Genomic DNA, 13,639 nt, shown 5'->3' with positions numbered 1-13,639 from the left:
GTTCTCTTGTCTTTCAAAACAGGAACCACGCCCCCACTGTCAGCGGGAAGGAGTCAGATTAACACGAGGCAGGGGCGTGGTGTGGTGAAGGAGGAAGTGGAACTGCCAATGAGAAGAGGACAACGCCTTGCGTGCACAATGACACTCTGTTACGCTCAAATATACTGGGTCAGGGAAAGGACAGGAGGTCAGACTTCGTGAACTGACACACCTTTGTTGTTCGTCAGGGACTTGAAGTTGAGACCCAGAGCTCTGTAATTTTATTCCTTTACTGCTTAATAAACTACATTAACTGAGACCGAATATCTTCTCCTATTGCTTCATTAAAGAACATGCAGGACTGAGCTCACACATAGCACATTGGAGAGTAGGATGAGCCCCCAGTCCATCAGTCCTCACCATGTTTCTTTTGATAAACCTAACCTCAATAACTTTACATTAAGGATGCAGTGTCATCTGTGGGGCACTGATTTGTAGGATATCATACAAACTGTTGTATGAGGATACACTGAAGGAGTAATGTAATGACCTTCTTTCTACAGGGCAGGGCATAATTAAGTGGTGCATTATTCTTTTATTAAAAGAAACAAGTAATGTGAAATACATCCCTTTTTTTGAGTGATGACTCCAACGCTACATGGTACACGCTCAAAACACAGTCAGTAGCTGTATACAGCATATAATTGTGGCACAGCTTGAGTCACCGACCTGCATACCAGCCCCTTGAGTTGCCAGTCTCCATGTTTCCCACCCAGGCCTCGTTCCAGGAGTGTGCGAAGTCCACCAGCAGCACCAGCTGGATCAGAATGAAAAAGAAAGCTCCACCAGATCCCACGACAAACCATGCTGTAACAACACACATGCAGTTCATTTAATTACTCATCTATCATATCTTATCACAACTCTGTGTATAGTGGATGTCATGATCTGAGATACCAAATTTTAAATAGATTAAGTTCTTACTGTAGGTAAAAGGCCCATCTGGAATATAAAAGGCACCAGTTGTTACTGCCACCAAAGCAGCAAACTTAAAGAACCAAAATCTGAAAACAGAAGTTAATATTTGATTAAACACTGGAGTGTAATAAAAACACATTTTACAGTTATATCAAGACCATATCTATCCAGTGAGCCTCAAAGTCAAACAATGTCCAAAGCAAAGCAAGAGGGTCATCTGAACAGAATTACACACCACAAGGTTTAACGTGGGACAAAAGACTGAGCTACTCAGTCATCAGCAGAGGAAGGATGTGGTTACTGTGTGCTTCATATCCCATACAGGAACTCCAAGAATAGGTGACACCCACAATGTAAAGCCATCTAGCGTTCTTGTCTGTTCTTTAGCATAGCTAGGTTCATAATTTTTGGTGATGGAACATGTTTAGTATCATTTAAACTGACTGATAAGTCAATGTGTTTTAATGACAATAACAGTTGTTTTTTTATTGTGAGAGTGAAAGTGTGAAAAATGCCAGTGAGGTATTCCTAATGTTACCAAAATGTATTATTGATATTATATTTTCTACAGACAATCAGACTGGTATTTGTGGATAATCTTGAGCACTGATGCCATAAAGCAGGGGTCCTCAATAGGCCCCCAGTTTTATCCAGTTGACATGAATTACACCGGGTGGAGCTCTTAAACCGGACCGAACCTGTTAAACTGGAAATAAGCACAAGCCTAGTCCTCAACAAGGCCAGAATTTTTTTAAGCAAACACTGTTCGGGCCAAGCAAAATATGGGTAAATCAACTTCCTGGACCCAACCTGGTTTATACTCCTGTGTTGAATAGACACTGTAGCTGTAGTGGCAATAAAGCCTCCACAAAATAGTTTTTTAAGTGTTAGCATGTTGATTTGTGGGGAAAACAAGTTTTAGTATATAACAATTGTTTTGACAGTGAACCTTGTGAGTATTAATGGAGCCCAATTTTTAACGTTACTTTATTAAATGTTGCTATTGTCCCTGGCTTCATATGAGTAGGGGAAAAGGCTTTTGCTAATAACATTAGCATGTAATAGCAAGTATTTGTAAACAACACAGATATTCCCTGGGGGCACCGCCGGCAGTGAAGGGTGTGAGCGATCGCCGAGGACCCTGCACTTCCGTTAGTTGAAAAACTCTGGGCTGTGCCTCCAGAGGTACAGGTTTTTTTTTAGAGATGGATTTCCAGATTATGGTTTGGTTGGTTTTGTGCTGTGCAACTTTAGACTGTGTGTGGTTCTGGCTTAGCTGCAATGACAGTCTGTTGTTACGCAGCAGCTCCTGCATCCGCTCAGGGGTTGTGTATGTTACTATGCTACTGGGTTAGCTGCTAAAGAGAGTCTGTAGCTGTATGGTGGCTCGTTCTTGGCCTTAGTGTATTTTTATCCACCATTCTCTCTCTCGTCATCACCCTCATAATTTACAATGAAACTGAAGTGGCTCCAAGCCCTAGACCTGTAGGCCAACAGAGGATCTTGTGTTTCTAGTCTGGTAATGGCGTTACTGGCTGTGTCGCAATGAACTAGCTTGGCTTAATGTCCCAGCATGTCTCACTTGAGTAGAATGCAGACAGCACGTTGCCTGTTCCGTCATGTGGACTACCTTGTTGAGCGCATTGGCACCAAGAATATTATATTAAACACTGTTTAAGCTGTATAATTTATTTTCCAAATGTATTAGGATAGTTCAACATATTGTTCGGTTTGCAATGCGTACCAAACGGAAAGCCGCGTACTTAACAATTTAATACGAATACATGTATTGTTACACCCCATCTACTCATTAGCTCTTGTTCTTTTTTGTAATAGGCACTGTATGAGGGACAAACACTTCTGACCTAGTATTACAGTGCACATATGGAGAGGACAAAGGAAGCCAAAGTTCTTTTTGTTGCAATCAACAGTAAAAAAAAAAAAAAAAGTCTGTGATTTTTGAAAAACAAACAAAAAAATAAGCATTCCCATTCCCCACATAAATGATAGTTAGAAAGAAACATTAAACGGGTGTGGTCAAAACCCACACTCCACTGCGACATGTCGGTTATGGAGTGCATGTGTTGGCAGTGTTATTGCAGTACTTACCCATTGTGAATAGCAGCACGGGGGTCCCTGCTGTTCTTGATGTTAATCATAAGAATGGCAAACGCCAGGAACCACATACTCATGCCAAAGCAGATGCGGTACACTGCCTTGTAGCCCACAAACATTTCACAGTTGACATCAGCCTGCAGGCCGGGGATAGAAGAGCCAGCCCCATCTTCACAGAAACCGGGGATCTACAGCAAAGGAAGTGCCATATTTGTTAATTTAACAAAGCATTTATAAACTGGGTCAAATGAGCAGGGGCTGAACTCCATATGATGATAAGTAGTGCTGGGTAATTAACCCAATATTCAAAAAACAACATTGTGAACCTCAAACTGACTTTATATAAGTCAAGTCTGGTACCTGGTACCTGAATTTATACTACTGAAACACATTTTATAAGTAACAATGGAGCACTGCCAGTCAGGGTGTGCCTGTGTTCTTTGTCTGACTTCAATGAGAATAGAGTTAGGCCAATAAACAGTTCACCTCAAAATATAATAATAATAATAATAATAATAATAATAATAATAATAATAATAATAATAATAATGACAATAATGATAATAATAATAATATCAGAAAAATGACTCAGTTGTTGGAAAATCTGTGATTGAGGGCACAGGTGCAGAAGCTGATAAACAAAAAATAAAGAGGCCATGTTGGTCATGTGGTCAGAACAAAGCTAAATGGAAATACCATCAGGAAATGGTTGCAGCTTTGAGATGGAACGAGGGCAATTTGTCACACCACCACAAACACAACCAAGTCATGCAAACTGCGTCTACAGTTAACAGAGACTTACATGTAGTGCTTTTAAAGACATTTTAAGGTGATTTTTCACCAAATGTAAGACTGATTTTGGACAAATCATCTTTTTCTTACTCAAACATTGCAGGCAAGTACAAAGATAAGGAGTATATATGTAGTCCTGTGCAGAGGTAGGTTTTTATGTATGAATATGGTTATTTGTGAATTAGGTTAAGCTGCATTTTGCCAACAGGTAAGTTTTAGGGCTGCCCCTAGAAAGTCGGAGATTTGAATCATCAGTTGGAGACCCCTGTCAACTGAGATTGTTTCAAGTCAAATAGTGTAAGCGCAGTCAGCTTGTTTACAATTTTACATGAATGCCGCTGTCACACTGAACGTCCCCCTAAGTCCATTCAAACTTTAAAACTTTATATGGAACAAAAAGCGGAATGTCAAATATTCATATTAAACAGCCCTAGTAAGCATAAAGTAAAGACAGTATTAGGTTCAGTGGCATTACTACATTATTACAGCCTCATTATTTCCATTGGCTGTTGAGCAGGCAGCTACAGCAGAATTAAACCTGTACATATAGCGTTAGCTAACATTAGCTACTAATATCAGCAGACTTCATCAAACAAATGCATTTATCACACATATGATTTGAGCTTAACTGTGAATAGAAATGTTCGCTCTATATATACATTCACCATATTTCCACAGCTTACTCATACCCTTTTTAGCTGCTGATCCACACCTGGCGACAGCATGATGCAGGCGACAATGGTACCCAGCAGCAAGATGAAGGCATAGATAATCCTGGTCACTGTGGAGTTCCTGATGCTCGGACAGCAGCTGCACATCAGACAGGTTGCACTGCTGCACAAGCATGGCACCTGGGGACCAACAAATTCATGCATGTAGGTATTTATCTGTAAAAGCAGGAACATCCATAAACAGCTGACAAATTCAGGAAAAAAAACTTGTAGAAATGGACAGAAACATATTCAAATGCAGATGCTTCCATACAGGTGTACAGTATGATATAATTAAGCAACTCTTCAACTAGTGATGTTTCTAACAGCTAATTCCCCTGACGTTTAAAGGGAAGTTTAAAGTTATACTAGTTGACTCTAAGTTGAATCTGAAGGTAAGACTAGAATTACAATTGCAGTTGTATGCCTTCAAGAACTAGTCAAGTTGCAGTTACAGTTGACATCCATGTCTATCCAGACATGATAACAGTATGTAGACATGACAGTTGACAATGCTTCAAACAGGCTATAGATGTTGCTGCAAAGAAGCTACATAATCTAAAACCTGGATGCTTTGTGCTAGCTAGCAATGGAAGCAACGTTAAATCATGCACATCCCCATCTTTAAATGCTTTCATCTTTCACTCTTGAATTAAAAATTTAACTGCTTTCACCACACATCAATTGACATTTCAACTCCTTTCTGTCGTTACACTTTGACAGACACGTTAAACCCTTTCAGTGTTCAGGTCCTCACATTTAAACAACAACATCAACAACAACAACAACAAGCTTCTTGTTCTATTCCTATTATTCTCCCTTCAGTTGACACTGTCTCTTACTTGAACTCGTACTATCTCCTTTCAGGACTTATTTGAACTGACAGGTCCATTAGCTAAAATTATCACCTGCACACAACTGATATCAGCTCCTTTTAGTACTGCTATTCAACTACTTCTGGTACTTTTAATGCAACATCAACTACAACTTCATCTGTTTCACCATTTAAACTATTTGAAATGTTTCAACTGCAAACTTTCAGCAGCGAGCACGTTTATTTTCTTTGGCAAATATAGGCTTTTTTTTTTAACTTGTAAACTCAGTTTTGGTAGTGTACTTTCTCGGTATGAGAATAGAATAAGCTAAGAATGCTGGGGGTGTGAAAAGCAGCAAATCAGGGCATAAAAAGCCTTCCCATGTCCTAGTGTTAATTAGCAGGAAGCTGAGGCTAATGGCTTTTCTCTGCTTGTAAGTATGGTAAATCAGATTCAACATGAGAGAAAACAAATTGTAAAACCTATTTGGTCTTTCTCCCATTTTGCTCCTGAACTAATCTAGCAACAGTACATGGTTTGTTTGCAGAGCTCGACCATGGAATACAAAAGAGAGTTATTCATTGATGGGGTAAGTTCCCACAGAACGCCAAAAATCAGATCTGCTGTTGGAAAAGGAACAGTTAAAACTTTCCTTGCATGTCAGCTGTAGGAGTCATGGTTACAGAATGAAATCATGATCAGACTGGGGATGGGTAGGAGGAAATGCACTCTCTATATTTATGGACAAGATGTTCTCTTTTGAGTTTTCTGTTTTACTGGCATTAAACACTGAAATTCTGTATGCCATGAAAAGACTAAAAAGAAAAAAGAAAAGACGATATTAAAAAACTCACAACATACTTTTTTATTTCCATGTGCAGTTAGTATTGTATAGTACAGTATCCATTCAATATTTTTTATGGATTGTGATCGCAGCAAATAAAGGATACAAAACAGTTAAAAAAACGATAATAATAATGTAATAGGACCAGTATTTACACACGTGTGTTCTGGTATGAACACTTAATTCATATTGATATTCATAAATTGTGTTTGGATGCAAAAGCATCTGAAAACAGGGCAGTTAAAAAGAAAATGATGTTTGGCGAACTTTCGAGAACGGGGTATTTCTGAAAGACACACTCATTAACTATCCACAGAAAATATATGTGCAATGAGATTTACATTTTTTCACAGAACCTCCAAAATTCACTGATTTCACTGAGTGCCCAGAGTGAGCTCTGCCATTCCAAGAGTGCAGTGCTCTGGATAACCAAATGGTTCCAACAGCGCTCCGAATTTACGAACAGTCCAGTTTGTGCCAGAGTGCGCTCTGGTACTCGGAATGCGTGTCACTGAATGCGCCAATCGTGTCACCTTCCTCCACTGTCTAAAACAAGCCAACAGATCTTGCTAGCTAGTGCTAGCTAATGGGGAATTGTTTTGCCTCCAGCTAAGCCCCGCCCACCAGAAATCGTCATACTGTTTACTAACAGTAAAAGGGTCAATAGGCGTAGCCATAGCTGGAGCTACTTCATGAAGGTGTTTTCATTTCATGGAAGTTAATTGTAAAATTTTGGTTGCCTAAAAGATGTCTTGTTCAGCTTATGTTTGTACTGAAAGACCTTCCAAGGAGTTGGATTCAGTTTTTTCCCTAAGAACTGTTGTTTCTGATCCGCAGAACTGGCAATAATCATATGGCACAGCTCTTGAAAGGAAATAATTATATTAACATAAAAACCTAATAGAGGCATCAAATCCCCAAAATTCAACCCATCTCTTTATTGATGTTTTGGAACACAAAATATTCAAGCTATGGTGGAGGCTGTGTTGTACAGTTGATTCTAAAGACAGACACTGAGATGCTCATTTGCTGTGTCGCCCACAGCGACATGCCAAACTGCATCAGATATTCATGGATTTGTAAGGCCCCTCATCACATAAAAAACGTTATGCAGGTTGCAAACTGCAAGGCGCACCACACTGCCTTTCTTTCTTTTTTTTTGTTTTGTTTAAACTGAATGCCACTAGGAAAAAAAAGTTGTCTTTTTATTGTTGCCAGGCAACCAACCCATCACCTCCTTACCCTAACATTCCCATGTTATGTATGTTATGTCCCATACATTTATTTATCCATTTATTTTGGCTACTAGCTAAGACTACCTACTTATTTTCAGAAATAATTAGTACCTACTTACTAAAATGGACAGGCAGACGGTTAAGTCATATAGCTCTGGTTTTCCAGCAACCGCTACCACCAGTTTCTCCTCCATTGTTCACAAACTATAAACATGTTGTTATGACCCCCACAGAAGGACCGCCTCTAAAATGATCCCCTGTGAAGAGACCCCTGTGATAGTGCTGCTTATGGTAAAAACCTCCTGAAAGTCTGAATCAGAAAAAGGTGAGCACACATTAACGTATGAGAGATTTGTAACATGAAACTGCTTTATTCAGTGATTTTAGTGCTTCAAATTGCCTTGTCTGTTTATTTGGAGAAGAAGAGACCTCTGTGGATAATTCGGCTCCAGATAAAAACTTTTTAAACCATGAAGACTGAAAGAATTCTGGCTGGCAGAAGTTTTTAGCTGGGTGTAATCTGCAATTCACTGCTAGACACCACCACATTCCCCTAAATCTAACACACTTCACCTTTAAAAACATCTGCCCACTGCAGTGGGTAATTCCAGCAGCAGGGTGGTGTATGTGGAACTTAAAATAAACTTCAGTGGCTGTATGGAAAAGTAGCTTTATTTGTCGGGTATATTTAAACAACAACAAGTCAATTCTAGGTGCTTTACGTAAGACATAAATGGGCATTAAGAAATACAAGAAACCCAAGACAGCGTAAATAGGATTTAAAAAGAGACCCAGTCAGGCCCTGCTGTAAAGTTGTTAGCACCAGAGTGATTGTATTCACAATGGTGGTAGTGAATACAATGTTGTGCCAATCAACAGTGGCCAAACAGGGGAAACTTCCTTGAACTTGCAACAACTACTGATTTTGAGCCCAGATAAGGTCCCTAACTTTAGATAAGCATGTATTGTAAGACGGAGGAGAATATCTGAGAAAGACCATTTAAAGAGAACTATCAATGGCCTATTTTCAATACGTTTATTGACTTCAGTGAAAGCAGGCACAGCTCACTGACGTACTTCAATAGCCTGGGTATTCATTTACAATAAAGCACTAACTGCATTGCTTAAGATGTCTCTTCCTCACTCTCCTACACCAGCCACTGAGCAGAGTCAAGAGATAAGGAGGCCTGGAAGATTGTCAACAAGTTAATACCCCTGCCAGACAAGGTCAGCTTAGTGCAACCACAGACTAGGCCATGGCAATGTGTGCCAGATAACATGCAGCCAACACATGACCACCCAGGCTATGCTCCCTCCTGACCTGAACCAAAATAAACCTGGGAAATGTGTTTATATGAGTACACCTCAAAGAGACAGTCCTTATTTTCCCTGAACTCTGACAGTACTCTAATGACACACAGGATTTTTTTTAAGCCTTTCATCCCTATACAAGACATTCTTATTTGTGCGAATCCTAACCATAATCAATTTTACTGGCCAAGTATGTGTATACATACAAGAAATTTGACTCGTTGCTCCGTTGCATTGCTCCAAGGATTATGTTTTTCTGCAGACTGACGCTGAATTTAGCATGGCAGCTGTTCCCTAATCAAAAAGATTTTTTTTTTGCTGATTTCAAAAGGATTTTTCCATTGGATCTTGGATTATTGCTGAGAAGCTCTGTGGCAAATAAATGTTTATGCTACTTACACATTTTGTTAAGCAAAATATTCTTCACAAATGAACACCTCTCACCAAATTATTTTCTAAGCTTAAATGCGATCACCAGAAGTAAAAAGCTAACTTTAGGCTGTTACCAAACTACACCATGGTTGCAAGACCTAAGGTCACCACCATTACAAGACTGTAAAGCTATGTTCGGCGAGACTCGATTGTTCTCTTGTCTCATTTAGCCACTTGTTAGCAACCACCTTTTTTAAGACACATAAAAGCATCAAAATCCATGAGTGGGGTATTTTACTGACATATTTTATGTTGTAGAACAAATTGTGAAAATCACTGAAACTTGCATTAACCACAGACTTTATTTCAGGCATCAAACGAAAAATCCAGTCAAAAGAAACACTAACTTTGACACGAGGGAACCAGAAACGCTACACAGTAACTAATTTCTGGGTTTTAGGCATGGAAACTATGAAAGAAGGAAAGGTCAAATATCAGTGACAACGTTCGAGGAGCCAAACTTTCGTGTCAGTTCTAATGGACACTTCAGCCCATCACATCTTTGCTGTTTCAATTTGACTGAAAAATCCTTCTACCAAATTAAAAAACACACATTACATTATGTTGACAGACATTTTTTTAAAAATCTTAATCATCGCGTTTGTTTTCCTTGTTAATGGTTTTCAAACAGATCATGGCTCCGTCCAGCAGAGGTTGAGATGCAGCTGCTAGACAGAGCTATGATCTGTTTGGACACCAATAACAAGGAAAATGAACACGAATATTTCGATAAAAAACATCCTTCAATTTAACGTAATGTGTGTTTTTTAATCTGGTGGAAGGACTTTTCCATCAAAGTTTAAACAGTAATGATATGAAACTGTGGTGATATCAGGCTCCTCTACTGTGGAACCATCTTCCTGTTTCAGTCCAGGAAGCAGACATAGAGAGCTAGAGTGAGCTAGTTTTTGACCACTGGACATCATAATGATGTCCAGTGGTCCAGTATCAATCCATTCTGTTATCAGCCCTTCCAGTGTTTTCAGCTAAATTGCCGGACGGACACGTTGACATGTTGCCAAGCAAGGATGGGACAATAAAACTCAAAGTACACATCAAATAAAATTTCCCCAAAAATGGTTTCTGTCATTTTAGGTAGTTATAATCACGCTGATGGATGTTCAATTGTTCATTTTCTCCGATTAGTTTGGTTTTAATTCGTTATTTGATGCTATAAACACAGTCTGACCACCCGAGCTTTTATTTTGGTACTTCCGGAGACCGGCAGTGTGTATTTGCATATTAGCTAAATATTTAGTTTCACCAAGCACGTTTAGATTTAGATTTAAAATTTAGATTTAACGTTTAGATTTATATTTAAAATTTAGATTTAACGTTTAGATTTATATTTAGATTTAACATTTAGATTTAACGATTAGATTTAGATTTAACATTTAGATTTAGATCTAACATTTAACATCAGATTAAGATTTAACATTTAGATTTATCATTTAACATTTAGATTTAGATTTAACAATCTAGGGGCGGCACGGTGGTGTGGTGGTTAGCACTCTCGCCTCACAGCAAGAGGGTTGCTGGTTCGATCCCGGGCGTGAGAGCCCTTCTGTGCAGAGTTTGCATGTTCTCCCCGTGTCAGCGTGGGTTCTCTCCGGGCACTCCGGCTTCATCCCACAGTCCAAAGACATGCAGACTGGGGACTAGGTTCATTGATAACTCTAAATTGTCCATAGGTGTGAATGTGAGCGTGACTGGTTGTTTGTCTCTATGTGTCAGCCCTGCGATAGTCTGGCGACCTGTCCAGGGTGTACCCTGCCTCTCGCCCGATGTAGCTGGGATAGGCTCCAGCCCCCCCGCGACCCTCAAGAGGATGAAGCGGTTAGAAGATTTAGATCTAACATTTAGATTTAGTTCTGACATTTAACATTTAGATTTAGATTTAACATTTAGATTCATTATTTAACGTTTAGATTTAGATCTAACATTTAGGTTTAACATTTAATATCTAGATTTAACTGTGACATTATATTTAAAATTTTTCAAATATTGCCGTAAATGTAGTAAAAGTGATTTAAAAAAATTCACACCACTTTTTGTGGTGTGAATTTGCCAAGCTAAATGTGGCAAAATGTTGCTGTTAATTTCAGTGCGAGCCACTACAAATGGCACCCCATACACATACTGCTCTGTTCTCCTCTTGTCCTGTATCAGTCCATTCTGTTATCATCTTCTGCATCCATGTGTTGACAATGTTTCTGAAGAAGAAGGCGTTTGTTGTGCTCCAGAAACAGGGCAACAAAGCCGAGTAATCCAATTTATCACGTGTAAGCAGATGACCAAGTGTGATATGATTAACCCTTTGCGTCTCTGTGGGCTTTTATCTACTGTCCCTCATGGTAGAAAACTTTATAATAGATGTTTGTAATGAACATTTAGCAGGTTGGCTTAAGGCTAACTGGAACACAAAGGCTACTCTAAGTCGGTCACCAAGTCACTTGAGTAACTTATTGTTTCGCTTTGTGAATAGAGACGCACTTTAAGTGCACTGATGGTGCTTGGTGGAAAATACATTTGAAGAAAATATGAAATGCTGATACAACGTACTCAGACTGTAATGTCTCAGCTAATTGTTAACACAGACTTCGGCATCTTTAATAAAATTTCAAACATTATGAAGGCTCGGGTGACAATGATAAAATGTTCGTACACAGTGGTGGTCGGAAGCAGTGCGCAATTACTGAATAAGAGCAAACACCACTGAATAATAAAAAGCATTGCTAAGTAGATCAGGTAAGTGCCGAATTTACCACTTAACCTAAGTTAATCATTTCAAAGTTCAGTTTTATTCTGTCTCTGCCCAGATGTCAGGAAAAGAGACGATCTTTCTTAAAACGCTAGATATTTCAATGAAGTTCCCCCCTGAAAATGCAAGCTGTCTGGCTGATGAGAATAAAACAACTCAGTCATCAATGAACCCCTGTCGCGAGCTCAAGTGGCCCACTAAGTTAGATGCTCTCCTCTTTTAGGGAGAGAAGGACTATGAATTGAAACACCAGGTATTTGCGAGTGGAGTTTGGCGTTACGTGCTCTCCATACCGGAGAGCCGCATACTGTACTGTGGACCCATACTACCTGTTGCTCATTTCTCTTCATGACATCACCATATCTTACATTTCCCGTCCGTGTAAAACAGTGAGGTTGTAAATAACACAGGTTAATTCATATCGGCATTGTAAGAACGTACCCAGCTTGCGACGGAAAAGGCCCCCAGAACAGCTCCCATGTCTTTACAGTTTCCGTACAGGAGCGGTCAGTCCGTAAATCCGTGGTCTTCCTCCCGTTACTTCTGCTCTGTCCCTCCAGGGTGGACTTCAGACACTCACCAGGTAGATAAACTGTGAGGCAGCAGGACAGGACAGGACACGAAATGACAAAACAGCTCGGTGTGCACTGTGAATCCTGAATACTAGTGCTTAGTGTGGCTGGCTTATGCTTGTGTGGTAGGCTACAGTTATTATTATTTTCCGCTCAGTGCGTCTGTAAGGGCGTCATGCTGGTTTACGTCACCACGACGCTGACCTGTTGAGTATATGGGACTGTTACTGATCATGAAGTGGAGAACGACATTATAAGCACGATACTGGGTAACACTCAAGAATACAGCGCGCGACTTATAGTGTAATTACCCGGCACTTACTAGTTAGGGACTGTTCCTTATTAATGAGAGGGGAAAAAAAGGAGACATCAAATAATTTGTAGGCACTGGGGAGGGACTTGCATTTTTTATTTTGGCTTAGGGGAGGGGCATGCAACTTTAAATGGTTGTATTTTGTATTTATTTTATGATTTTTAAAGTAACAAACAGATACGTAGCCAACAACAAAAATGAACAAACAAAAAACCCAAAACAAAATAAGAAGACAAAAAAAAAAACAAAAAACACCAGAGGGTTTTCTTTTATACATTATATTCTTATCATTTAATAGACTAACTTAAAGGTCTTAATAGCTTTTTTTGCTCTGAACATTAGATAACATGATGCTGTATTGCTGAAATTCATTAATTAAGTGTAGGAAAGTCATCAAGTCTGACCATTTTTCCTTATGAGTAGGCTATTTCCAAATATAACATAGAAGTGTATGATATAGTATTTGTTGACTCAAAAATAGCATTACAACAAACATATTTATTTCAACATTTATCTTAACTTTCCAATTTAGAAAGTTGTTAACATCAATCCAAAAACATTTGGGTGTGTACACAGTGGAAAAACAAATAAGAAATACTCTCTTTATCCAGTCCACAGAAGTTACACCATAATCAATATTCAGCTTCAATATTTCTAACACAAGCTTTACCACATAAATTCTATGTAATATCTTAAAAGATACTTCCTTGCACTTGTTATATATCAGTATTTATCACGCAAGGTATACCAGAAACATCTAAAAGATGGGACAGTGACATAAC

At 39.1% G+C, this 13,639-nt stretch overlaps 1 protein-coding gene across 1 annotated transcript in view; it reads right to left on the bottom strand.

Moving 5' to 3' along the window:
* The window catches only part of si:ch73-267c23.10 (serine incorporator 1), a 36,619-nt gene extending 23,852 nt beyond the window's left edge, over nt 1–12,767 (bottom strand). The window contains exons 1-5 of the mRNA XM_049571291.1: nt 12,414–12,767; nt 4,554–4,715; nt 3,067–3,260; nt 964–1,043; nt 709–846 (exon numbers count right to left, since the gene is read on the bottom strand). Of these exons, the coding sequence (XP_049427248.1) occupies nt 709–846; nt 964–1,043; nt 3,067–3,260; nt 4,554–4,715; nt 12,414–12,452 (613 nt within the window). The 5' untranslated portion in view covers nt 12,453–12,767. The remainder of the gene's footprint in view (nt 1–708; nt 847–963; nt 1,044–3,066; nt 3,261–4,553; nt 4,716–12,413) is intronic.
* Nucleotides 12,768–13,639: the final 872 nt, after the last annotated feature.

This window comes from Epinephelus fuscoguttatus, linkage group LG1, assembly GCF_011397635.1.
Source record: "Epinephelus fuscoguttatus linkage group LG1, E.fuscoguttatus.final_Chr_v1".
Classification (NCBI taxonomy): domain Eukaryota; kingdom Metazoa; phylum Chordata; class Actinopteri; order Perciformes; family Serranidae; genus Epinephelus; species Epinephelus fuscoguttatus.
Note: the sequence above shows the minus strand (reverse complement) of the source record. Positions and strands in the feature narration are given on the sequence as shown.